The sequence below is a fragment of the Fusarium phalaenopsidis genome, assembly GCF_050370095.1.
Source record: "Fusarium phalaenopsidis strain FUZ10S chromosome Unknown contig_32286, whole genome shotgun sequence".
Taxonomy (NCBI): Eukaryota; Fungi; Ascomycota; class Sordariomycetes; order Hypocreales; family Nectriaceae; genus Fusarium; species Fusarium phalaenopsidis.
The window spans coordinates 2,908,572-2,934,475 of NW_028145413.1; the positions used below are offsets into that span (position 1 = coordinate 2,908,572).

A 25,904-nucleotide genomic window follows, 5' to 3' on the forward strand; every position below is an offset into this window, starting at 1 on the left:
ATGATACCCTTATGAGATATGAAGTTGTTGATGCAGACGCCGTCTATTCCCCGTCTATAAGATACATGTACATGATGCAGTCTACTGACGTTCCTGGAGAGCCTCTTCCCTCGCCAAAACCATCTGCTCCAGAAACACTCCCACGTCCTCAGCTCCATCGATCATAAACTTGCCATTGATGATATAGCGTGGCACGCCCTTGACACCCAGATTCTGCATCTCAAGCACCTCGGCATCAACCTCTTCTCCTCCATTGTCACTCTCCAGCCACGCCCTCGCTTCCCTCTCGTCAATACCAGCCCTCCCAGCAGCCTTCACAAGATCGTCTATGCTGGTGATGTTGCCTCCCTCTTCAAAATACATCTTCATCACCTCCAAAGCAACCCTCGTCTGCAGATCCTCCTCATCCTTCGTCTTGGCCAACTTCTCCAACCGATGCGCATCCCTAGTATTCCCAATCGTACCCCCAAAGTCAAAGATTAACCCCTCGCGCTTCGCAATGTCTCCCAGCCGTGCCTTGAACTTGGGCACCTCTTCCTCGCCGACTTTAGACGCCATCTTTTCGAGCATCGGCTGCGTCTTGGTGTGAGGGTCGAGTTGGTATGCGTGCCAGGACGTGGTCACGACGTCGCTGGAGGAGACGGTCTTGCGGTAGAGGGATATGGCGCGAGAGAGACGGAGAGCGCCAATGTAGCACCAGGGGCAGACGGGGTCCGAGATGGCGGTTATGGAGATGGTTGGCATTGTGAATGTTTGATGTTGGTGTGTGAGTTGTGGTGTGAGTGGAAGTGTGACGCGACGTCGCTGTGGTCAAGGATACAAGTGAGAGTAAAGATGATTGAAATGATTAGAGATGAAAACATGCCCTATTTAAATGTACTTTTGTCGCAGCCTGTCTCCGACAAGTCCGTCACGGAATCTGTATAGCCTCACTAAACGGGCGGAGTTCCGCCCACTGAGGAATACGCGTCTGAGGCGAAAAGGGGCAGTTCAACAATTCAATACCTAGGCTGCCATTTTAATAGAATAAATGGTGAGATTCGTCTTGTTCATGCAAGTGGGGATTGCTCCCTGGGTATCATATCTATCTTTCATCCAAACTCCAGTCATGTCCTCCGCTCAACTCCGCTCCTTCGTCTATCATAAGGTTCATGTCTATGTGAAGATGATCTCTGTGAACGCCCTCCACGAGGTCTATAAAAGTCGCCATGTCGTCTAGTAGCACCCAAACTCTTATCGTGTTCAGCATTGGCCCGATGATGCCTTTGCCTAACTGCTTCCCCATCCGGTTCAGGTTCGTTCCCACGACTGCTTGCCGCTGAAACTTCGTCATACTGAACAGCTCGATCCCAATCTGCAAGTTTTGTAAAGGGACTCCGTAGCCAAGCCCTCAACTCATGCAAAAATAACCGCGTGCTGTCCCGCCCCAGGAACTCCGAAATCATGTTCTCGGCTTGACCAGCACTTCCCATAATGTCGACTGACTTCAAGACGGCAATGATGTACTCGAGAAGAAACTCGGCATTGTTCGCCCTCCGTCTATCCACAGCAGTCCTGGCATTACCATCTCCAGGTCGAGACTCTTCGTTATCAGGCGCAAGAAACGAAAAGACCTGTAGCTCTCTTCGAATCCACATTCGTGCGCGCGACACCAGCTCGGCATCTGCACAGAATGCCGCCGGTGTCAACTCTCTGTAGCGAGAAAGACGGTTTGAGCCAACATGCTTTGAGTAGCGATTATAACGGTAAATATCCCGGCGCCTTGCGATCTCGTCCGAGGGGTTTGGGGGTGTCTCGTAGCGGGTTCGTGAGTAACGACGTCGCCGTGGTAAATTCCTGCGGACAGAGTATAACGAATATGGCCTCGCATCGGATCGCTGATTCTGCGGCTTCGGAGAAGATTTCGGGACGACATAGGTTTTAGGCACAGGCTCATCGAGGGCGTGGCGAACTCGCGAGATGGTTGCCTTGCAGAGAGGGCATTTCGGCGTCTGCTCGAGCCAGCTGAGGAGGCACAGGTAGTCAAAGTTTCGGTGCTGGCAAGGGACTACCTCGCAGGCCTCGGTGATGCCCTCGAGGCAGATGACGCAGCATTCGACGGCATCTTCTTGAGTGGTCGCTATCTCTTCGAGCGTGCTCTGGAGGACTTGGCGTTGGAGGTCGTCGCTTGACTGGTCTGCCTCCATGACGAGGGCAGAGAGGTGTGGAAGAGTTGTAATAACTCGCGTGATGCGCTGAAACGACCCAAAGACTCTGGGGTTAAAGGCAAGAGGTTGAAGTTGTGAAGATCCATGTCGTGGGTGGGTGAATTAGAAATACGTACCCGGACGTGGGGAAAGCAACGTCCGAAAGTACATTGTACCCACCGGGCTGGCATGCGGTTACACTGAAAAGCATGGAAAGCCGGCGGTAGCAGAGAGTTCTCTTACCTAGGTAAGGAGCATAGGAAAGATAACCAAAGACTACTCAAATTATATCTTAATTTGTTAGAATTTTTACTAAAACTTCTACAATCTTATAAGGATTTCTATGTATACTTCCCTTATACCTTGATGAATTGAGGACCACCCTTGTCAGAGAGTCACCTCGGGTGGGCCCGAGGGTCCCGCGTCTTCCCTGCACCTGCCATGACGTTAGACCCGCCCACCTCTGTCCTTTTCGCGTTGAGTGGTTCGCGTCAACACGCGTTTACGCCAAACCGCGATAATCCACCATAACTACCCACATACCTCTCTCCCTCTTCACACTTCCACCTTTTCTTCCACACATGCACACACCACAATCGAATCGCGATGGATGAACAAACAAAAGCCGAATACGAAGCCCAATCGCAGCAGCTGCGCGTCGACCTCAAGACATGGGAGACTAGCTGGGCAAAGGCGCACAAGGGCAAGAAGCCAGGAAGGGGTGACATCAAAGCGAACCAGGAAATCGGTATGACGCATGAACGGAAAGTCAGAGCATTGCACTGACGATTCAACAGCCTTGAAATACAAGCAATACAACAAACTCCGCGACATCCTCTCAGGCAAGCTGCCGCCATCCGCCAAGGACGCCTCGCAGCCCAGGAAGCGCAAGCCCGATACACTTCCCGCAGAGACACCAACCAAACGCACCAAGCACATTGAGACTCCGGCGAAGAACAGAATCCAGGACCACGATGAAGAGCTCATGAACACACCCGCAATTTCACGGAAACTGTTCAGTCCAGCGTCGGTGACCTCGGTTGGCCCAACACCCCAGCGAGATGGGCGTGTCCTCGGACTATTTGATTTGCTGGTGGAGAAAGAGCTAGGAACACCAACAAAGTCAGGTTCTGCAACCAAGACAGGAACCGGAAACAGGGTCGATGCGACTCCGACTAAGCGATCCACCCCAATGGACGAAGAGGCCAGTGACAAGCTTGGTCGGACACCTATGTCGTCTAGCAAGCGGCAAAGGTTGAACCACTTCATGACGCCGTTGAAGAACCGTGATGGAAACATGGACGCTGTCACACCCTCATCAGTCTCGAAGCTTCAGTTCGATACACCGGCTTTCCTAAAGCGCAATTCGCTTCCAGTCCTTGACGAGAATGGCGACTTTGATGCCCCGGCCCCTCTGCGGTTGCCACGCAAGCCTTTCACAAGGGGGCTAAGCGAGATTGTTGCTAGCCTTCGAAAGGTGGAGGAGGAGAACTTGGATGACGATTTGGACGCATTGAGAGAGATGGAAAATGAAGAGATGGGCGAACCGAAACCGAAAACTCTGTTCCCGCCCAAGCCGAAGGACGATGTGCTCGTTGCAGACACTCAAACACGCCAACTGCCTCTTGGCGGATTTGATGATGAGGGCATGTACGACAGCCCAGTGGAGGACCAAGTTGATCGCGATGGCAATCCCATGCGAACATACAAGAAGAAGGGCCAGAAGCGGACGACTAGACTGGTCAAGATGCGCCCGACTCGAACCAAGAGACCAGCCAACCTGGGCGAGGGTCCTGGAAGTGACGTGGAGAACGATGATTTCGTTCCTGAGACGCAGGCCCCCGACGACGATGGCGAATTCGATTTGGAGAAGCCCCAGAAGAAGGCTGCAACTAAGAAGGAGGGCACAGTGAAGAAGGCTGCTCGAAAGGTCAATGAGCTGGCTCACGCAAACTTCCAGCGCCTGAAGCTACGAAATCATGGAGCCAAGGGCGGACCGGGATACAACAGCAGATTCCGACGGCGTCGTTAAGGGGTGTAAGTTGGTGGCTTATCATGATTTGCATTGTAAGGAGTTCCGGGACATGGAAGATACCACTAGAGATAACGGTCGGTGCATGTGTTTTAATTGCATCATGAAAAGCTGTAATAGAATGGCTTTACCCTTTCCAATTGGCACAACCCTAAGAAGACGTGATGCTATGTGATATCAGGGCTTCTCTCATCAAGATGCGATGATGGTTGCTTACTGCCTTGAACCATAACTAAAAACAGCTAGAAACCTTCATTGCGCTAAACTTCTTTAGGGTCTCCACACAACTCAATAGGTTTAGGATCCAATATTTTTCTATGGCACGTCCCCTACAACCAAAATCCTCACGCCTTTTACATCCTCAGCGCGCCTCGCCTCAAAGAAACGCGACTCAAATTGCGACCTCAAATTCATTTCCTTCATTCTTCAGAATCGCGGAATATTTCATTCTTCTCACTATAGACCCTGGTTTCTTTTGGTCATTGCAAGGAGAAGAGGTGTTGTTGTGGCTACTACCGCGATCCACGCGCCGCCAGTGCTGAGCGTGTGTCAAGGACAAATCTTGTCGAAAATTGCTTGCTCTTGTGTGCCAGTCTTGAGAGAATTGGCATCTTTGTCTAAGCATCACAACTCATTTTACTGGCGTTATTGAGATCAGAGAAGGTTCTAGCTGAGAGAGGACGAGCAACTGCCTCCCTCTCCTTATCGGAGCGCGTGTCGAGTTTTATATACAAGCCACTTTCAGGTTGAGCTAGATTTTCTCGTCGTTTGCAAACGCCTTCCTCCTACACACTCATTTCATTTCAGCATCCACAGACAGCCATGTATATGCGATAGCATGAGCCTCACACTTCAATATGCCGGTGAGACCCTTGCCCCTTTACAAGACGACATGGCTCTGACGTTACATCAGCCGTTAGACCTGGGAGATGACGGGTTAGACATTCATCCAGAGGCGTTGGATAGTCACGACATTGACTGGCACTCACCTCTGGGACAAAGACACTCATTCGACCATGTCTTTGGAAACGCCTTTGTCCGTGAGGAACCGTCAGCTGCTCTCCCTCAAGACGCGCCTCCGGTATGGACCAAGTTTGGCGAGCTAGAACAAGAGGAGCGCATGGCCCCGCTGGAGGATATCGATCTCTTGCCGGGTCCTTTACGGGAAAGTCCGCCAGACTATTATCCAAGCCCTGAGGGTGGTCTCTTTGATGGCATCGATGATGAGCTGCTCCGGGCCCTTGAGCCAGATGTCGAGGATGAAGACGTTGCTCCAGCCGTTGATGAGACGGAAACTCCAATCGAAGAGCTCATAGAGGTCAAAGCGGAAGACTCAGAAACGCCAGATATACAGCCACCCAGCAAGCCGCAGCCGCTCAGCAAGACAGTGAGAGTCGAGCTTCCAGAGAGTTTTCTCCTCATACCGCGGTCATGCTACGAACCATTCGAGCCTGATGTGCCGATTGTCAGAGAGTGCATAGCTTTCGATACTCTCTTTGAGGCTGCAAAACAGGCCGGCCAGGATATCGATGACTTTGTCGAGTTTCAGCTTGACGACTTTGCCATCTACTGCGATCGTCCCAAATATCCGGAAGAGATGTGCTCTTTGCACAATCTCGACACCAAGAATGGCTTTGGCAGCTCCTTTTTTGATGGAAGACTCAGTGTTGGCGATAAAGCCTTCTTCGTGCGTCGAGTTCGTATTGCTGCACTTCCTATTGACAACTACGGCACTCTGTCCAAGCACACAGTCCGCGACAAGATCTGGCTTCAGTCAACCTTCAACTCGGTACGCGAGGTCTATTACCGTTTGAACCGTCCAGCTAAGGAGTACCGGCGCTTCTTCAACCCGTTCCTGTGGGTGGCGGACCTGGCCAAGCATTTCGTCGACTATCTTAAGGTGATGGGCGAGAGTCGTCTCGATGTGACAATCTTTCACTTCCGCGCGACCTTTAGCAGCTGGCTGGCCAAGACACACGGCAAGGCGCCCGTTTTTGTCGCGTGGAGAAAGCGGTTCCCAAGCGACGACTTTCGAACAGCTGTCGTAGCTAACTTGGGGTTTCTTCATAAAGAGGCCATCGGTGTGCTGGGAGCCAGTAAGACGTACAAGCACAGTCTATGGGCTGAGATCTGGGAGTTCAGACAGTATCAGAAGTTTCCCCCAGAGGAGAAGAAGGATGGTCGCCGGAGGAGGAAGAGAAAGTCTCAAGTTCAAGACGAGTCGCCAACTGAGAGTAGTCCTGACGGGACAACCGAGGACCAGACGCCTGCAGACACAAAGAACAACAGCCAGAACGAAGACAGTCCGCCGACGATTGTCACGCAGTACATGTACGACTGCTTCTCTCATCTCCCCTTTGGCGACCGCCTCGAGGCCATGCCCTTGAGCGACAAGACGAAAACTATGCGCAATCAACTGATTCGGAAGCGCCATCTTGAACTCCCTGCGCCGCTTCACACTACCGCGAAAGACATATCAACGGCTAAGACGCAGCAGATCCGTGGCATCCAGCCGGGAGACACCATTTCGACGCAGCGAGATGATGAAGAGTCGGGTACCATGTGGCGACGCGATATCTCACATGGATTTCACGACGTTGATCGCTGGCTTGCGCTGGTTCAGCGAGTACACACGGATAAGCGTGGCCGCCGATCCTTTGATGTCATCTGGTACTACAGACCTGTCGACACCTTGTGTGGCCTGATGAAGTATCCGTGGAACAACGAGCTGTTCCTCTCAGACCATTGCTCTTGTGGTGAGACAACGAAAATCCGAGAGAGTGAGGTCCTGGGTGTGCACAATGTCGAGTTTGGAGGAACATCGGCCACAACCGCCGAGTTCTTTTGTCGACAAACATATATATGCGCTGAGCGCAAGTGGATTACTCTGGAGAATGACCACCTTCATTGTTCTCACACAACAAAGGCTCCCACGGCTCCAGAGTTTGAAGCTGGAGAGACGCGGCTTGTCATCCTAGACAAGCACAGCGGTCGTTCTGAGCCATGCGAGTTTGTGACCTCTTATGAGGAGGATCACAGTGGCATCTACAGGTTCCGACGGTTGCTAAGGAGGGGTCAAGTTGATCCCAAAGCACCAAATGCTCGACCGAACGAGTTAGTGTACAGCGAGAACCTGGTCGAGGTGAAGAGGCGTCGCATTCTGGAACCATGTTTCGTGCGCTTCTTCAAGGCTGGGCAAGAGATGGCTGCACCCTACGATCGAAACGGAGTGGGGGGCTTCTTTTATATCACACATCAGGAGGTATACGACGAAGGCACTGGAACTCGGACATATGTTCCCCTTGAAGCGTTTCCTACTACGCTCAAGCAAGGATTCGACCCATCTGAACCTATTCAACGGCTCCGGGGTCTGGATCTCTTCTGCGGCGGTGGAAACTTTGGACGTGGACTTGAAGACGGAGGTGGCATTGAGATGCGTTGGGCAAATGACTTCAATGAAAAGGCTATGCACACGTACATGGCCAACACGGCAGGTCCCGGAGCCGTTGCCCCCTTTCTCGGCTCCATCGATGACCTCCAGCGGTTAGCTATTCAAGGAGAGTTCGCCGACAATGTCCCTCCAGTCGGTGATGTCGACTTCATCTCTGGCGGCAGTCCCTGTCCCGGCTTCTCACTCCTCACAAACGACAAGACCACGATAACCCAGCGCAAGAACCAATCCCTCGTCGCCGCATTTGGCTCTTTTATCGACCTGTACCGTCCGAGGTACGGCCTCCTCGAGAACGTCCCCGGCATCGTGCAACGAAAGTCGAACCGCGACCAGGACGTCTTTAGCCAGTTGATCTGCGCCATAGTAGGTCTCGGATACCAGGCTCACTTCTTCTTTCTTGACGCCTCTGCTTGTGGTTCTCCTCAACGCCGTGCTAGAGTGTTTCTAGCCTTTGCTGCCCCGGGTCATCATCTCCCTCGTCGTCCTAATCCAACTCATGCTCACCCTCCTCATACCAACTCCTTTAGTCTGGGTAACCTCCCCACTGGTGAACCCATGGCTGAACGTATAATACCCTCAGCCACGCCTTTTGACTTTGTCTCTGCCCAGGCTGCAACCGCCGACCTTCCCCCCGTCTACGACTCCAAACCCGACATATGCATCCCCTTCCCAGATCATCGCATCTCCCTTGGTGCGACTCGACAGCTCCGCAACAAGATTAACCTAATCCCCACGCGCCCCTATGGCATGAACTTTGCCCAGGCCTGGTACGGCCCGGACCGCAAGAAGGCCGGCACCGGCGTCCTCACCCCGGCCGAGCGCCTCGTCTTCCCCGCTGACTCGGCCAGCTCCCTGAGTCGCTCTAATCCCTGGTCCAACGCCTACGGCCGCCAACGTCCCGATCGTCTCGTTGAGACCGTCGTGACCAGCCAGAGCCCCAGCGATGCCAAGAACGGTCGTACACTGCACTGGCAGGAGGACCGTGTGCTCACCATCATGGAGGCCCGGCGCGCTCAGGGCTTCCGCGATCACGAGGTCATACTCGGCTCGCCTCCTGATCAGTACCGTGTCGTTGGGAACAGCGTTGCTCGTGAAGTTGCTGTCAGTCTAGGCGCCGTCTTCCGCGAGGCATGGGCGCAGAGTCTTGTGGACGAGGGCCGTGGCACCGCCGCTCCTACTCGGCCAGGCGTAGATGTGTCTCCAGCTGTCAAAGTTGAAGAGATTACCCCTGGCCCAGTAGCTTCAATCAACGTCGAGGATCCTCCTCGCTCACGAGCTTCCCGAAGTCAAAGCAGGTCGAGCCGGACTCCATCTACAACCACGACGACCCCTCCTCCTCCAAGCAGCGGCTCAAAACGGCAGAGGGCTTCTATCGCTATTGAGATCAGAGCATCCAAGACGTCCAAAATGGACAAGGACGATAGCCCTGGAAGGGGCACACCCAGCAGTACTCAGGGTCACCGGCCGAGCCGCTTGAGAGAGTATGTTACGCTTGACCATGAATAAGTCACCAGCGTCACTTTGGTCGGGGTTAAACATGTCTATCCCTCCAACTATACATTCCCCAACATGTAATTACTATACCCCAGCCAGGCTCTATGATAGATATGAGCTTCGTCAACTCAAGACTGTACTACAGAGACGAGACAGTCACACTATGAGCCACATTCATCAATCCAAATATAAAAGTCATTGATATCATAAAAGTCTCGCTACCGCTGAAATTATTCAAATTATCGAGAGGAGTGCGGACGAAACTCCAAAACTCCGCCCAACTCTCATGCTCATCCATCCATCCATCCATCCATCATAACTCTCAGCTCTTGATGCATGCTCCTAGATCGTAAAAAACCGTCGTATGCGTATCTCTTGCGAAAAAAAGAAACCCAATCTCGCTCCTAAAATCGCTCTTTTCATAAAACGCCCTTAATCAGATTTCTCTAGGTCTTTCAGCGTCATCACCTTGGCTCCCATCGGGATCTGCCCGCCTCTCATCTTGACGCCCGCGTACGGTACGCCTGATGTCTGTCCCAGGATCGTCACCAGCTCCCGTCCAGAGACGCTCAGCTCTTCGCCAGTGTAACCCTTGATTGCGCATTCCTTGAAGATGTGCCCAATCAGCCGCTCTCCCAGAGTCTCGACACTGCGGCCGCTAGCCCAGCCCTTGTCGTTGCTGAGACGCTGAAGGAGGGAGAACAGAGATGTCCGTGTGATGGTATCCATCTCTGGTGTCTGCTGGATCGTGATGCCAACCTTTCCAACAACCTGGCGGAGCTGCTCAATGCACTGCTCAGCTCGGAGAGGTCGGAAGGTGAGCTCAGTTGCGAATCGACTCTTGATGCCCTGGTTGCTGCGAAGGAGGCGATCCATGTCCTCCTCGTATCCGGCCAGGACGATGATCAGCTTGCGGGCAAACTGCGGCTTCGTCACAGCGTCCACCAGCTCGCTCACAGCCTCCTCGGCGAAGGATCCACGGCTACCTGCCAGTCGGTACGCCTCGTCAATAAAGAGTACCTTGCCCAAAGCCGACTCGAGCAAACGGCGGGTCTTGGGACCTGTCTGTCCGCAGTACTCGCCGATGAGCTGTGAAGCCGAGACATCTACAACGTCGGGGGCTGAAAGCAAGCCCATATCATAGAAGATTTGACCCAGCTTTCGTGCCGTCGTTGTCTTACCAGTACCTGGTGGTCCCTTGAAGACGTACGTGAAGGGAACGTAGGGTCGTGGGTCGACTTTGCGCAGTCGCATGCCCTGAACCATGTACTGGTATGACTCAAACTTGGAGATGATCTCCTCGAAACCGACAAAGCCGTCAAAGAGAGCCCTGGTATTAGACACTGCTTGTGACAGGCGGTCATAGTCGGCATCGAAATCCTGAGGCTCGAGGGGGAGGGCGTCCAGGTCGTCATCTTCCGGCTTCTCCTTGGCTACGCGGCGTAGACGAGCCAAGATGGCCTTGGAGAGGAGGTTATCCACCTCACCTCCGTTACCAAAGTTGGGTCGCACAGAGGCCCGTTTCAGAACCTCCATAGCAACCTCGCGAGCCTTGTCTGTGGCCACAAGCTTTTCCTTGGTCATCTTCAGATCCAAGATCTTGCCAAGGGTCTCCTCGCTAAAGTTCTCAAACTCGAATGCTGTGTCCAGAGGGAATCTTCGTGCCAGGCCGGGGTTCGCGTTGGCGTACATCTCCTTCATCTGCTCCGGATATCCACAGAGAATGACGCATCGATCCTCTCCAGGAGCTCCCGTCACCTCGGCGACGATGGTGTCGATGATGGCACCCCGGAAGTCGCCGTTCTTGGTTGTGCCGCTACTGCTCGTACCGGGGTCGAGCATATGGGCATCATCAATGATCAAAACATTGCCCTTGGCCTCGCGCAATGCCTCTTTGGTGTTGTTTTCGGATCCTCCGATATAGCGATCCAGAAGGTCAGTTGGACTCTTGACAATGACATCTCCCTTCGAGAGGAGACCGAAATCTGCCAAGAGCCTACCATAGAGCTTTGCGACTGTTGTCTTTCCGGTACCAGGAGCACCCAGGAACACTCGATTCGGTGAGACAAACAAGGGATCATCACCTCGCATCTCCCGAATGTAGTTCTGGTTGACCTGGCTCACCACCGAAAGGATGGCTTCCTTGACGGTATCCAGTCCCACAAGCTCCTGCAGCTCCTTCCAGGCAGGACTCTTGTCAGGGCCAAGTGATGGCTTGTTACCGAGAAGGTCTTCTTTGGTCATCTTGAAGTCTTCCAGGTAGTTTCCGTCCCTCCTAGCTTGGCGGAAGCGTTCAACCTGCCGTCTGCAAGCTTCGAGGAATGCCTTCCTGACAGGCCAAATGTTGCCAAACGTCTTCTCATTCATGCCTTGGGTGATTCTGCGGATCAGAATCTTGACAAAGAGGCCGTCGTACCCTCCTTCGACTTCCATCTTGTTCTTGAACCACTTGCGCATCATTCCGTGGAAGACGACCTGGAGCTCTCCCTGGGTGTAGTTTGGCAGCTTCAGCACAGGGAAGTGATTTGAGACCTCGGCACTGTAGCCCAGCTGATCCGACAGTCCCCATTGTCCGTTGCCAGCAAGGATAATGACCACCTTTCCAGGGAGATCTTGTGACCTAACGTAGAAGTTCCACAGGTTGCAATCATCATTATCCATGAGATGAGCGTGGTCAATGATGGCAATCTAACTGAGTCAGCATTTCATAGCTTAAGTAGGGAGGGCAATTGACTTACACAGCCGCCGCACGCATTGCATGTGCTGTGAATGGTGCTGAGAGTTGACGTCTTGGACATGCTGTAGGCTGAGAATCTGTTGATGCCAGTGATTGATCCTGCCTTCTTAACAACACCAAGAGAAGCAAGGAACTTGGCATAGAGGCGGGCGAGCATCGTTTTGCCGGTTCCCTCGTTGCCCATGAAGACAGCATCAAAGTTCTCCTTCTTGAAGTCGGTTTCGCGCCTCTGCGAGGCCTGGACTTTGGCCTTTGCGTGCAGGAAGAAGGCCTTGGTCTCTTCGAGGCCGGGCAAGGACATGAGCCGGTCGAGATACTTGTTTTCGGCCTTTTCCACCTCCTTCTGCCGCAACCACTCAAGTCGTGAAGGCGACTCATCTTCGCACTGCTCGGGATCGAGGCCGTCTATGGATTCGTTGTCGGCGTCGTCTAGGTCTTGTTGCTGTGATTTCCTTGGGAACAGTCAGTTACAGGTTCTCAAAGCGATTGCTGTTTCGCCGTCGGCTTACTCGATCTCTTCGAGGAGCTCCTCCATCTGTCTGCAGAGGTCCAGGAAACCTGGTTCTGCCAAGATAGGAGGTTCTGTCTCCTCCTCTGCGGGCTTGTCCTCCAATTCGGACTCGCTTTCATCGGCAGTATCGTATGGGACATCGCCAAACAATTTTCCAATGCCAAAGGCGTCCACATCTTCATCCTCACTGTCCTCGCTTTCCTCTGGAGTGGGCTCCGCGGGTTGATTTACAGTCTTGGCGCGATTGCGCCGCTTCCTGGATCGGCGGGGTTTGCGACTGGGGATGAGGCCAAGAAGACGGCTCACGAGAAAATGGGGGTCATCTGTTTGGTACTGTTTCGCCCAGGACGGGCTTGTGGATTTATGCTGATAAGGCTGTAGGCCGAGCAGCCAACTGACGGAGAAGCTTGGGTCTGCAGATTCAAACTCCATCATTGCATTGGGGTTGGCTTGCTCTGACATAAAGCTACAATGTGCAAGTTTCGAGCTCGAAAGAGCTGGCTAACTAGCAGAACGAAGCACGCAAGCAGCAGAAGCCGGGAAATCAAGGGAGCACGAAAGATTGTTGAGGCGACGACACAGGGCGGTTGCGGCGGGTGCGGAAGCCGGAGCGGGGGTGGGGAGAAGGCAGAGGTGGAGGTTGGAGGATGGAATGGCGGATAAGACAGACAACGGAACGTAAATGGTAGCGATGAGAGCCGAGATCGCGTGCGACAAGGACGAGGGTGAGGCGACGGAGGTACAAGAGACACCGAGAGAGCCGGATTGGGACAAGAACGGCGGGAGATGGCTTGTTGGGGCGACGATAGGCAGGCAATCGATACAACGGCCGGAGTCGCAAAGGTGAAGCTTGCTGGATGGAAGTGCAAGGTAAGTAAGAAGAGGGAAAGGAGAGAAGAAGTGCGGGACGCCCTGAGGCAACAGGGAGACGGTCTTTTTGAAGGGACCTCCAAGGTTGTTTGAAGTTCACTTTCCAGGCAGCCAATGGCTCCGTGTGCTCTCCGACGCCGCATGCACCTGCCTGCCTGCCTTACCTGCGACCTGCGACCTGCTACTTCTCCATGGCGCACACAGGTGGATGTACAGGAAGGTAAGACGGGGTCTGACGGCTTCACAAGGGTAGGTACTTAAAGCTTGGTTCGAGATACCTGAAACGCCCTGCTAACAGATAGCCTTAATGTGGTACACCTGCAGCCGCATTTGTACCTCGACCCTGGATCGGCCTTCAACCTAGCAAGTGCTAATAAAGCTGGGAGTCATTCGGACAGCCTGGTTGTTCAACAACAGCAACAAAGTGACTGCCAGCCTCTCCACATCCACATCGTGCCCGTTGGTACTGTACATATCCCCTTGTCCTCTTCCTTGTCTCCCGTCAGTTTCCCCTCCAAGGGCGGTTGCCTCATGCACTGCCACGGGACAATGGCGCATTGGGTGAGTTGGGGCGCCTCTGAGGTGAATCGGGGACTTCTATTGGCTGCTGCCTGGCTGGCCGCGTGAGATTCAAAGAGACGGGCTCACCATTCATGCGCAACGCTCCGCTGGGACGGTTTCAACCTTTGACGTTGCGTGGCTGCTTGCTTTTCGCTCTACTTATTTGTTGATACCTCTCGCGTTTCTTGTCGACTTGGAATCTTTGTCTCGGGCAGACCATCAAACAGCCCAGCCTTCTCAATGACCTCCAACACTGACATGTCGTCTAGACTCCAGCCATCCCCCAAGGCTCCCTTCTCGTATCGACTATCGTCTTGTCTATCTGACAAGGCTGAACCGGTATCATGACTCCGCCTCCAATCGATTCGGTGAGCACAGGCCAGTCGCCGCCGAGCTGCATCCCGCGGGGCCGCCTGGGGTGATAGAGTCCGCTGGGGGCCAGAAACCAGCCACTGAGAGCAGCTGTGAGCCGCTAAGAAACCCACTGAGTCCGCCATCTGGGGCTGGGAATCAGCGATGTGGTGGAGAGCTGGTTCGCCCTGCGATTCCCACGGTGGGGCCTCAAACGGACGAACACACATGTCCGTGACGACGCCTGTTGTGTAGGACATAGATGGTCTCGGAGAGGACAAAGATGGTGAGGTGCTACAGGACGGAAACTTGAGCCTTTCTTGACAAACACATCACCTTTCGGGTTCGGGAGTGGTTCGAGGCCGGATATCTCCGGCCTCAAGGGGGTCCAAGTCCGGGCTTGACCTCTCTGTTGAGGAGCCTGGCCAAAGGCATGAACCAGGGTCCCCAGGCCCACAGAGGCCTCAGCTTGAAGTTGACCTGTAAGAAACAGCCTGACGAGAGTGAGGCGGCGGCTTGCGACATGAGCCTGGCTGGATGGTGCTTTGCCACGGACAAGCCTGCAACTTGAGCGTGTCAACAACTGAGTCGGCGGTTCGCACATTGATCATCATTTTTCCAGATTTTTGTATCCACATTCAACTACGATGGAAGTAGTTACAGATGCAGTATCAACAAACATCAGGTTCTTCCTTGGGAGACTCTTCTCTCGCGGGCGGCCTCAAGGTCATATCGTACGGTGTTGCACTCTACCCGGGCGAGCCAGCCCACCCACACATCGGCGACCGGCATTAATGGAAACCATCCAACTGCCGGGACCCGACACACGGATCAACAGGACTTTCCGGGGAGGTGGCCAATCTGAGGCTCGGCGTGTTATCGGGACACGGACATGTGCTTTCGTTTGCACCTTTGTTATCTTTACACGGACATTTCCAGATTCGATCCAGAGACACTTTGCAACATTCGACCATACTGTATGGACCTACAGTATCCGTCATGTTTGCAATCACCACCCACTCTCTGACAGTCAAAGCTGACCATGTGGATGGATCCCTCTGGAATGGCTCGAGTCAAAGGCAGCAGTCTGACTGGCAGCAGGAACGGGCATAGACCCAAACGACGGGTAAATGTCAAACACCTCAAATCAAGGCCATCAGCAGTTTGAACAAGAATTCGAGCTAACATTGGCATAGTTTAGGCAGTTTGGCGCCGTCTTTACTTTAATCGACAACCAACGTTACATCCGACCAATGCCGCTGGCGACGGTGCCTGGTAGGGCTGATGATGACCTCCCGAGTTGCATGTTCTGCCTGCCACGATATATGGATCTTTGCAGGCACCAAGCTGTGCAGGCAGAAATTGTGTCCACGGTGGAGTTTGCTTGGTTGCGCAATCTCACAAAGTTGTCGAGACTCGATGACTGTCGCCTCCACCAAACGGCTAATGGGCTTTTCTCCCTGCTTCGTAACACCACTGTGCGGCCTGGGTCAAGTTTGCCCTGTGTCAGCTCCAGCTGGGTTCAAGATCTGAAACCATGTCCAGATCAATAGTGAACCATCGGTCTACCATCGGCTTGTTGTTTGAGGCCCGCCATTGCTCCTTGAGAGTTCAAGGTCTAGTGACTCTGTGTAACCGGTAGGGTTGCAATTTTCGCAGCAGCAATCATTGCCCTGCGCACGATATCCAGACAGCCCAGAGGAGCCACTTTACCCGAGAGCAGACTTCAGCTGCCCCCTGCAGCATAAAGTATGAAGGAGAGGGATAGAAGGAATGGGAGAGGGCAGAGGACGTCCCACCTAGACAAGTCCACCAGAGTCCAACCGGCACAAGGAGACTGTCAGAAGGCATCCAAGTCAACAAGTCACACGACAAGCTCAGCTATGATGTCGAGGAAGCGAGCAGCTGACAAAGCGCACGGATGCTTTCCCAAGACATCACCCGCATCACTCTGCCAACATGTAAGACCTGTTCGCTCTGGAATCGCGGCCATCGACCCCTTGAGGTGATGTATAGCAAAGTGAGGAACTGCCCAGCCTCGTATACGAGAGCTTTCGATTGCTTTCTTCTGCGGATTCCCCTGTGAGGCCAAGGCGGAACCTCGAAGGGGAAGTTGATATGAGCCTGTAGTGGGATGAGGCTTGAGAGAACAAAGCTATGACACTGCGATATTCGGCACCCGCATCACACTTTACGTAGTTTGATGAGACGCATGTCACTGGCGTCCTCGGCTTGTAGCTGTACCGTCGATGATCTGGAACTATCCGGCTCTTCAAGACTGCTGAACGACATGTCATAAGTTGTCGACAAGGGTGGCATACCAAGTTCCTCTCCGCTGGAACCGCGATAGCCAGCTTCAGCTGGGGGGTCCAAGAGATCGCCGTGGAGGGAAGAGACGACAACGCGAACAAGCAATGCGCGACACCGAGCGAGACCCCCAAGGCTTTTAAAAACAAGGTTGATTCCTGTGAAGACGATCCACCGTGCAGATAAGGAAAGCGACTTGTCATGTTTGTTTGCCATGTTCCACTTGGAGGATCAACACCGCCGACTAGTTCACGAGCTGTACCGATCGTTACCCAGAGATGGGAACGCCATTGGCGTGTTCAGCCGGGATAGCGCGCGATTCCATGCCTCGGGACCGACAGAGTGAGTCTTGGGAAACCTATCCTTGCGTGAAGTGCGGGCACGCGGCCGCGGTGGGGGCGTGAAGACGACAAAACCGCGTCTTTGCTTTTTCTCCCATCTCCCTCGTGAGCATTTCAGGGCTCCAATTACACCCCCGGACTCCCGGAGAAGCGGAAGGGATGGCTGTTGTGGCTTGCGAGCGAGAGACAGGAAAAGAAACAACGAGGAAACGTGGGGAGCACGATCAAGGACGTGGAGAGGGCGGTGAGCAAGAGGGAGAGCGATCGCCGGGGCGACTAGCCGATGGGAATGAATGAACGGCGGGAGTCGAGATGATGGATGACGGGTGCACCCCTCGGCGTTGCCGTCAGGGGGCGCGTGTTTAGATGCCAGGTTCAGATGAGCGAGTGAGTGAGTGGTCTCAGAAGAGTGCAGAAAGGGGGACGAGCCGAACCGAGCCGACGTCAAGTATCTCGTCGGGCATGACGTTTGAGATGTAAAGAGGCAAAGCGTTTCGTGTCGAGGGAGCTGGAGTTGTGAGAGGACAGTTGCGGATAGATTGGAGACGTTCTCGATTCGCTCGACGCGCGATTGGTCTATTAAACCTGGGAAGTTTGGAGAGGTTGACAGGGGGGGTTGCGAGCCCGCGGAACCCGCGCCCTCGGTTGGTCGGGCCTACATGATATTTCATTTGACAAGAACAAAAGCTCGGCGACTTTAATGAAGATGCGGGTGATGCCAACTTGCAGGGCCTGGGCTGGGCTGGGCTGGGCATGAAGAGTGGTGATCTGCGCTGGCTGCTGATGCTCTGCCTCATCGCCAAGACGAAGACGCATCCGTCGGGACCAGTCTTCCGTATCCTGCTTCCGCAACCTGCCTACCTAGGCAGGCAGAGCATCAACATTGACGGGAAGAGAGCGGAATGCCGCTCCGTCTTCTCAACAGCAAGTACGGAAACATCCGGTCGGTTGTCACAAGTTCTCCGGGGCCCCAGTCGAACGAAACATTGACATTTTCCTTATCCCGCCACGAGGCCGAGTTCCATAGACATACGACGAGGTCGGTGCGTGCGCGCGCGCGCAGGAGAAATACCCCTGGCATAAAACCCAACGCCCAACATGCGTCCCTCCATCCAACCATCAAGAAGCTGCCACTGGATGGCTGCTGCTGGCTGCTGCTGGCTGCTGCGCCTTTTGCTTCGACACCTCGCGTGGGCTGCAAGGATGCGATCGTGGGACCCGGGAGATGCAAGCGCCTTGACCTCGTCTTTGCAGCCCTGACTGAAAGCTGTCCCTCCAGGGGTTGACCGTGTCGTGGGCTCATCTTGACGTCCGTAATGTCCGTCGCTTAATCAAATGACGCCGATGATACCTACCTTATCCGCGCTTCTCCCCCCGTGAATGTTCAACAACCCGTACTCTTTGGGCCTCACCGTCGCAGGGCCCTGTCTGTAATGATCCACGGCATTGGGGCTATTTGCCCAGAAAAGAAATGCGGTAAGTTACCTGTCAATTCTTGACTCAGTTGAAGAGCCCGGCAATGTGACATTGTGGTCGAAAAAGGAATGCCATCATGCTGAAGAGACCAAAAAAAGAAACATGACACAGCAAGATCAATCAATCAATAATCAATCGCTGATTCCCCCCTTGCAACATGCAACATACACCCTGGTTGGTACGCACATGGTGGAGTTGGGATGAAACCCATCCAGCCAGCCAAGGGCCAAAAAAGTCTCTCCCTACAGACTCGACTCTCCATGGATCTCTCTCGCCTGACCCACTCGTCTCCAGTAGGCACTTGTTCGCCGAAGTCTTCTGGAAGACTGTCACAAGCTCGCAAGCTCGACCCCAATCCCCTGCCCTGCCTTGCTCCTCACGGGTTTGGGGTCCTTTTGTGGTCGATCCGACGATTTCTTGCGCCTATCCACCCCAGGATAGACTATCCATTCCCGCCCAATCCCAGCATCGCCGCTCCGTATCGTATCCGCGTCGGCGGACCAAGTGCCCACTGGTTCGGAACCGAAAGAGAGAAAGACGAAGAGACCAGCTTGCGATCTTTTTGCTTCTTTTTCGAGCTCTGTCTATGCAGGGACTTGTGCTGTATGCGCCCCGAGCGGTCATTCACTCAGCCCATATTGCTTGTCGCAGTTACAGGTCAAACAGGCCTTTTTTTTCCCTGGAGATTGTCATATTCTCGTCAGAAAGGCCTGGGTCAGAAACCATCGTGAAGGAAAAGTGTTTAACCTGTGGGTGGCACAGACGAGGGCATCGTCAATGCGACGAGGGGGGGGTGCCGTGATGCAGATGTTGTTGTCATCATGACAATCGTAAACTACTCATTTGGACTAGAGGCCGTTAGTGATAGGTGGGTTTCGGTTCTTGAACACATCGTGAAAAAAGAAGGAGGGGAAAAAAGAAGGTTGCGAGGTTACAGTACCCGTTGAAAAGTCCCTGGCTTTCTTTCTTTCTTTCTTTCTTTCTTTCTTTCTCTCGGTTCCCCGTCGTCCGTCGGCTCCCATCCGACGATCCGTACTCTTTCAACAAAGCTCGCCCGCGACCCGGTACAGAACAGGCACGATACAGCGTGCTAAGGTACGGAGTAAGCACTGGACGTTGACGATTGGGGATGGGATCCATCCAACTACCGCTGCTCCGTGAATGGATGGATCCAATGCCCACCACCTCCGCCCATCACCAACATCAATCACCCGCTCAGGACGCACGCAGGACGCACGCAGGACCCCTGGCATCGTCTCTTCAACCGGCGCACGCGACGAGTGGATCCCACTATCCACGAGTCCCGACCTCCATCCGTCTCCATAGTGCCTCAGCATCGGGACTCCCCCCTCACGGCTAGCTAGCTGCCCGCTGGATGGAGCTCCGCTCCCCTTCGCCTGTTGCGCTCCAGACTCTCTCGCCTTGCCTTGCCTTGCCCCAACCCACCTTGTTTCGTTCATGCCGCCGATTTCTGTTACAGTACTCTATATTTGCCCCCGTCGATGCATTCCGCTTACCTAACTCGATCCTCTCTTGCTCACACGTTCCCAGAGCTTCTAGCCCTTCCGCTAGCCCACAGTAGGAACTTGGTCAACACTCGGTGTCAACCAAGAGCATGGCACACGGTCTTGGCGGAGCTAGCGACTTGACACTAGAAAAACCCGCCCGCGACTCTACGCCCTCCAGTCCCGTCTCGCTCTCTGACTGGCTCTCTGGCTGGCTGGGCTAGCGACAAGACAGGTCCCACTCTGATCCTCCCCCCTGGCGGCTTTTGTGGCCGACCCTCGGAGAGTGAGTGAGCATGGATATTTTGATGGGAAGCTGGCAAACTGTTGGAAGAGCCGGATACTAGAGCAAGAGGACGGAGAGCCCACTGCGCCGGGGGTCGGGATCCAACCGGAGGACCCCTATTACGACGGATTTGGGCTCTGTCTGTTTTGCAGCTCTTCTCCTTGGTTTCACGTTGTGGAGCGAGCGTTTACAAACCTAGTCTTTTTTCCATTCATGTGAAAGTCGATGGCTTCCAGGCCTTTCCGCCGATTACCGGACTGTTCCGTTCCGTCTATGAGGCATATTGTTGACCTTGAAACGTTTCTTGCGGTGAAGTTATTGGGTTTCCCGTCTGGGATGCAGTCCATTCGTCATTGAAGGAGAAGCCGACATGTGCTAGTGGGACAGTGGAGGGAAGACCAGCTTGAGCCTCCTCTCACAATGACGGTATGTAAGCAATTTAGTTGCTGATGCTATCGAGAGGTCCATGCATGCAGCACACACAGCCCTTCTATAGTAGCTCGCCCTTGTCGATATAGGCCGCTGCACACCTTCATTTCCAGAAACCTCAACCCTTGATTTTCAATGATGCCCAACTCGATTAATATCATACACACAGGGGGCTGTTTAATTGTTTTGGCTTGGACTTTGGCCGTTGCTGGCGTCTTGTTCTGGCGGTGCCGGGTGCTGCACTGAACTACCCTAGACCAGAAGCTAAGAATCCAGCCCAAGCCCGATTCGCATCGGCCCAAAAGACGGCGGGACTCCACTTCCACTGGGCGCCGCCGCAGTCCCCTCACTAAAAGGAAGCGCGGGCCACCCACTTTTTTATTTTTTCTTTCTTTGCTTGGTTCTGGCTCTTTGGGTCCATTATTCGACGGGCGAGCATGGATAATGGAACTCGCTGGGACCTCCCGGTACTGCAGCATCCCATCCCATCCCATCCCATGCCCGCCATCCCACACCCAACGCCAACGCCAACGCCCACCACCTCGTGGAAGCATGTTCCCCCATGTCCACATCCCCATCCCATGTCCGGGATCAAATGTCCCTTGCCCAAACGGTTTCGCAGGCAGGACAGGTTCACGAGCCAGCAGAAGCGGCGGCGGCCCTTCCATTTCCATATTAAAAAACGCCCACCCCCCGCAGCCGCGCGAGTTTGACCCGAGACGAGAGAAGAAAACTAACAAACTCCTTGCTCAAGAGCAAACACTCCTCCCAAAAAAACAAAAAGAAAAAAAAAGAACCGCCGGACGGGATGGACTGACGAAAGGAGAGATCAATTCCAACTTACTTTGACTCCCCTTTCTCCTCACCATCTTCCATCTCATCTTCCATCTCATCTTCCCTCATCATCATCCCATCCCTTTTTCGTCTGCATCTCGAAAGGCTTGGTCCCAAACCTTGACCCGTCCGTCGTTTCCGTCGAATCGTCCGTCAGCTTCTCTTGGTCCCAACATCCAAAAAGTCTCATTCACGGTCTCTTAATTCTCCGGAGCTTCTATTTTATCCTCTCGCGCCTCCAAACTTTCGCCCCGTAACCCGCGACTTTCCGCCGCCGACGACTTCCTCTCCGCTGGAACGAATCCTCTTCCACCATCCATCTTCCTCCCCCTCTTGGTTTCCCCTCTCTCACTCATTTCTTAATTGCCCCTCTCTTGCGCCTGCTTGCTTGTGGATTCTTTCTTCTCCGGATCCCCCGCGCTCATTCGGTTTCTGTTGATAACATTCCCTCACGTCGACCCTCCCGGTCCCGTCAAGACTTGCCTGGAGCAATCGCACGCTGTGTCTTTGGCGCACGTGCTGTGTGCCACCTATAACGGTCGAGCTTCCCCGGACTGGCCAGACCCGGGGCAAGCAGGTCAAGCAAACAGCAACCGGACAAATAAGCAGCCCCCGCGCCCGCGCCAGCAAGCAAGCAATCAATCGAAGCACCGGGAATCTTCAGCAAGCAGCTACCCCTACAGCTACAGCTACTAGTAACTGCTGCGCCCTCCCTCAACCTTCGCCCCCCTGCTCGTGCTCTCTCTTCTCCCCCGACAATACATACCTACGGTACAGTACTTCAGCTGCCCGTCGTCGTGTCGCCCGAGACCGTCTTCGCAGCTCCAGCTTACAGCTCGGCGTGCTGTGCTGTGTCTCACTGTGCGATAAGACATACCCCTTCATATCTCGCATCCTCGTCCAATCGATAATCCCAAGCGTTCGTTCCGGTGCTGCGATTCGATCACCAAGGCGATACGTCATGACATACATTGTAAGTGTACAACACAAACCTTCCATCATGACCGTCCTATTGTTGCCCACATGCCAATTCCTGCCACGTCCGACGTTGCACCCTCCACGCTCCTCGCTCTGCACTCTCTTCACTCCACGTTCCCTTGTTTGGGCTTGTTTGACCGACGCCCTGGTTCGGTGAGGGCATCACACGCCATGCCATGCCATGCCCTTAGCATGGGTGGATGTATGGCTGGATGTCCGAAGCCTTGTTCGACTGGCTCCCAGGAAACATCCCTGCCAAGCATATCGCGACGCAGCCTTTGTTTCTCTGCACCTGCTCAAACATGACCGTCCTGTTGGGTCCAGACCATACACTCCGAGATCTTGATACTCCCAGCATACCATACCCACATGTATCATATATCATGCCTCACCCCTACACTGGGCGACCATGTCTTGTCTCTCATCGACGTTGCTTCTTGACATCGGCCTTTTTTCACTCGGCTTCCCTTGCTTCTGTCCCCCTTACCCTCCCTTCCTTGCCACACCCTCAAGCACCCCCGGCTGCCTGCCCGTCGACGGCCCGTCTGCCGTGCCTCCTAATGGCCCCCGAGCCGCCGCCCGCTGTCTGACACGCACACACACCCTCTATCCCATCCCACGCGCAAACTTGTGCCCACACCCTTGCCCAGACACGAACAATACACAGGCGCACGCAGACATGCACATACGTCCACACCGCCTCGCCGCGCGACTCTGAGTCTCTGACTGCCCTGCCCTTGAACCGGCTCCGTCGATGCCTCGAGCAATCAAGTTCCTCCCCCTCGGAATCCCAACTCACCGAGTGCCACCTCACTTCCCTACTTCCAGCCCCATGACCTTGAGAGCGGCCCGTTGCCGAGATGAGGACGAGAGAGGGCAACCAAGACAAGACAAAGCAAAAGGACAAACAAGAGATATCTCTGCCTCTGCTCTGCCCAGCTATAATACCATACCATGCCTCCCACCACAACCCCTTTGCGACCCTTCCCGTCTACTCTATCCTTAAACGGTTATCCCTGCAACACCTACAGTACCATAACGTCATGCTCTCTGATCTGAAATCACACCCCAAAACCATCCCTTTGTTGCTGTAATCACTGCCCCTTTAGCCATCTGCGCACTCTTTTTCTTTGACACCTGCTCTGCACCGGCGCCGACTCGCCTCGGTTACACATGCGCAAGACACAACAGCTAATGTCATCTTTCCAGCTATGTCTTGCTCACTACTGCGACCTCCATGGCCCGACCCCTCTGATGGTCACTGAGGGCCTACCGGCGCCATGTACCATCTGCTGCGAGGATGGCATAGACCCTGCCGATGCCCGACCCCGATCCAGCGCGCATGCGACTGGACCCACGTCCCATTCCTCGGCCGCCCTGAACGACGCCTTGAGGAACCTCAACCTCTCCCGGAGCGCATCGGCGCCGGCCTCTGAACATGATGCCCAGGCGCAGAGAGCCGCGCTGCTGCGAACCTCTAGCTCGGGCGCTGCCGCAACTCCGTCCGCCATCGATACTCCTCCCGATAGCCCGCGGCCGGTTCCGCCCCAACACCCCCGACGCGATTCGAGTTTCCGAAGAACCTATGACGAGACGGTTACGAAGAAGCAAGGTCCTTGCGAAAACTGCGCCATGACCCTGCCCAAGCAACAGGGGGGATCAAACAACATCCATTTCGCCAACAACGCCCGCGGACCGACCCTGCGTACACGCGCTCCAGCGGAACGGGTTTTTGGTGCTAGCGGCCAGGCGTCGCCTCCCAACTCCCAGCCGTCTAGTGATACCGATGGCGAGCGGGATGAGGGTCCCCGGGCGCGGACGAGGACGACTCCCTCGGTCAGTTCACGGAACACCTCACGCTCCAGCGGTAGCGCCGGTACGGGCAATTCGTCGTCAGCGGACCGAACTCCTTTCCACGTCCATTATGTCGACTATACCTCGACGCACGATCCGGTCCTACCCGACTCATTCTCCCTCATCCGCGCTTCATGTCTGCGTACTCTGTCGTTTGAAACGTTACCCCGGGCTCCTGCTACGGCCACACCCGTGTCACCCCTATCGGCGACTTCTCCGGCGTTTGTCACGACGCAGAGCGCCGGCTCGGCTGTCACGGGCGGCCCCATCTTTTTCGGTGATGCCCTGGCCGGGTACACGACGGCTTATATCTTCCGGATTCCCGATGTCCACGCGCGCGGCCACAAGCGCGTCTACGCCTTTCTGGCCCTGAGCACTCATAGGGAAAGACTTGCCATGAAGACATTTGCTGTGGTTTCGACGGCGTTCCGCGATCTGGCTACATGGATCCAGCAGCTCGCTGAAGCTGAGGCCGAACGGGCGGCCGAATCCTCGCCAATCGGCAGCAACATGTACGGGGGTGGCTATGCACCTCAGCAATCGGCTGTCGAGTCGGCTGGTGGCCCTGATCGCGGCGGAAGCAGCTTTCTGACAGGCGGCAGCGGGTTCACCCGAAGGATGGGAGGTGGCCCTGGTGCCTCGGCCCCCAAAGCCCGTGGCCTGGCGGAGATTGTCGGACGCCCCGACATCTTCTTTGACTTGCACAGCCGCTTTGTTCACCTCCTATTTGAAGTTGGTGTTACTCTGAGCTCGTAATGAGCAGCTCATGCCCACGGGCATGCTCTATACGTTTTTGTCCTTGGCTTGACCGACCAACCCCTTGACCTGGGCGATCCCTGGCATGTCACAATATCACATCGCTTATTGAGGGGCCTCGGTTTGCTATAGGTTTCCCACAGCCTCATCATTATTTACTCTCACCTCCTTGACCAATCATTCTGGGCCGGGTGCACATCCGGTTCACATTTTTGCACCTGGCATCTCCTGTCAGCTTTGGACCAAGATAACGAGGACGCATGAGTAATGGTAATGGTAATGGCTAATGGGTAATGATGATGACGAGCAGCGACTTTGGCGAATAGCTAAAGTCGCCACAAGGCCTGTGGCCTATCTTCTGCGCGTTTGCAAATGTTCGACGAGGTTTCTCTGGTTGCGCTGCGTCCACCTTTCCGCGAGACAGGGAAGAAAGATATACCCCAGCGGCCGACCCAGGCAAGAGCCTCGTGCGACTGTACTTTTACATCTGAAAGGGTTACGCGGCGTTCCTCTCCCGGCTTTTCGTCTTCTTGGCCGGGACTTATCCCCCAGTTTCAGCGTTGTTAGTTGCTTTGTTGCTCGATTACTTTTCTTTTCTTTTCACGGTTCAGACTCGCCACAGGGAGCGAATCAAAATAGACAGGCAGTTTAAAGGGAAAAACAAAACCAAGCGAAAGTTTGTGAGAAAAGCGGGAGTTTGGGACAAGTGTATTATGAAAGCGAAACCTGTTTTCTAGCCTTGATTCTCTCGCAGGGAATTTGCAGGAACAGGATGGGAAGGGATGATGGATGGGTTGTATGTGAAGGGTTCTTTTCGGTTGGGGTTGATGAAGGGAAACGGTTCATAGATACCTTACAGCAAATAGACAGGGTGTAACGGAATGGGAAAGCGAATGTATTTTTTTTTCGTTCTAGATACCCGTTTTGTTGGGAGTCGATGTACCT

General features: G+C 54.3%; 6 protein-coding genes across 6 annotated transcripts; 3 read left to right on the forward strand and 3 right to left on the reverse strand.

Annotated features, from left to right (window-relative positions):
• Positions 1-81: 81 nt before the first annotated feature.
• Positions 82-744, reverse strand: LRP88_03185 (thioredoxin-like protein; the record flags this gene model as incomplete). Its single annotated transcript, XM_083239815.1, has 1 exon — positions 82-744. One exon carries the CDS (start codon positions 742-744, stop codon positions 82-84), a length of 663 nt encoding a protein of 220 aa, XP_083104945.1.
• A 362-nt stretch (positions 745-1,106) lies between these two features.
• Positions 1,107-2,186, reverse strand: LRP88_03186 (uncharacterized protein; the record flags this gene model as incomplete). Its single annotated transcript, XM_083239816.1, has 1 exon — positions 1,107-2,186. One exon carries the CDS (start codon positions 2,184-2,186, stop codon positions 1,107-1,109), a length of 1,080 nt encoding a protein of 359 aa, XP_083104946.1.
• A 606-nt stretch (positions 2,187-2,792) lies between these two features.
• LRP88_03187 (DNA replication regulator SLD2) lies at positions 2,793-4,218 on the forward strand (the record flags this gene model as incomplete). Its single annotated transcript, XM_083239817.1, has 2 exons — positions 2,793-2,934; positions 2,984-4,218. 2 exons carry the CDS (start codon positions 2,793-2,795, stop codon positions 4,216-4,218), a joined length of 1,377 nt encoding a protein of 458 aa, XP_083104947.1.
• An 892-nt stretch (positions 4,219-5,110) lies between these two features.
• LRP88_03188 (DNA cytosine methyltransferase) lies at positions 5,111-9,175 on the forward strand (the record flags this gene model as incomplete). The annotated part of the gene is made up of 1 exon (XM_083239818.1): positions 5,111-9,175. The coding sequence occupies one exon, from the start codon at positions 5,111-5,113 to the stop codon at positions 9,173-9,175; it is 4,065 nt and encodes a 1,354-aa protein (XP_083104948.1).
• Positions 9,176-9,595: 420 nt separating this feature from the next.
• LRP88_03189 (P-loop containing nucleoside triphosphate hydrolase protein) lies at positions 9,596-12,843 on the reverse strand (the record flags this gene model as incomplete). The annotated part of the gene is made up of 3 exons (XM_083239819.1): positions 9,596-11,851; positions 11,902-12,352; positions 12,410-12,843. The coding sequence occupies 3 exons, from the start codon at positions 12,841-12,843 to the stop codon at positions 9,596-9,598; spliced, it is 3,141 nt and encodes a 1,046-aa protein (XP_083104949.1).
• Positions 12,844-23,522: 10,679 nt separating this feature from the next.
• LRP88_03190 (vesicle coat protein) lies at positions 23,523-24,959 on the forward strand (the record flags this gene model as incomplete). Its single annotated transcript, XM_083239820.1, has 1 exon — positions 23,523-24,959. The coding sequence occupies one exon, from the start codon at positions 23,523-23,525 to the stop codon at positions 24,957-24,959; it is 1,437 nt and encodes a 478-aa protein (XP_083104950.1).
• Positions 24,960-25,904: the final 945 nt, after the last annotated feature.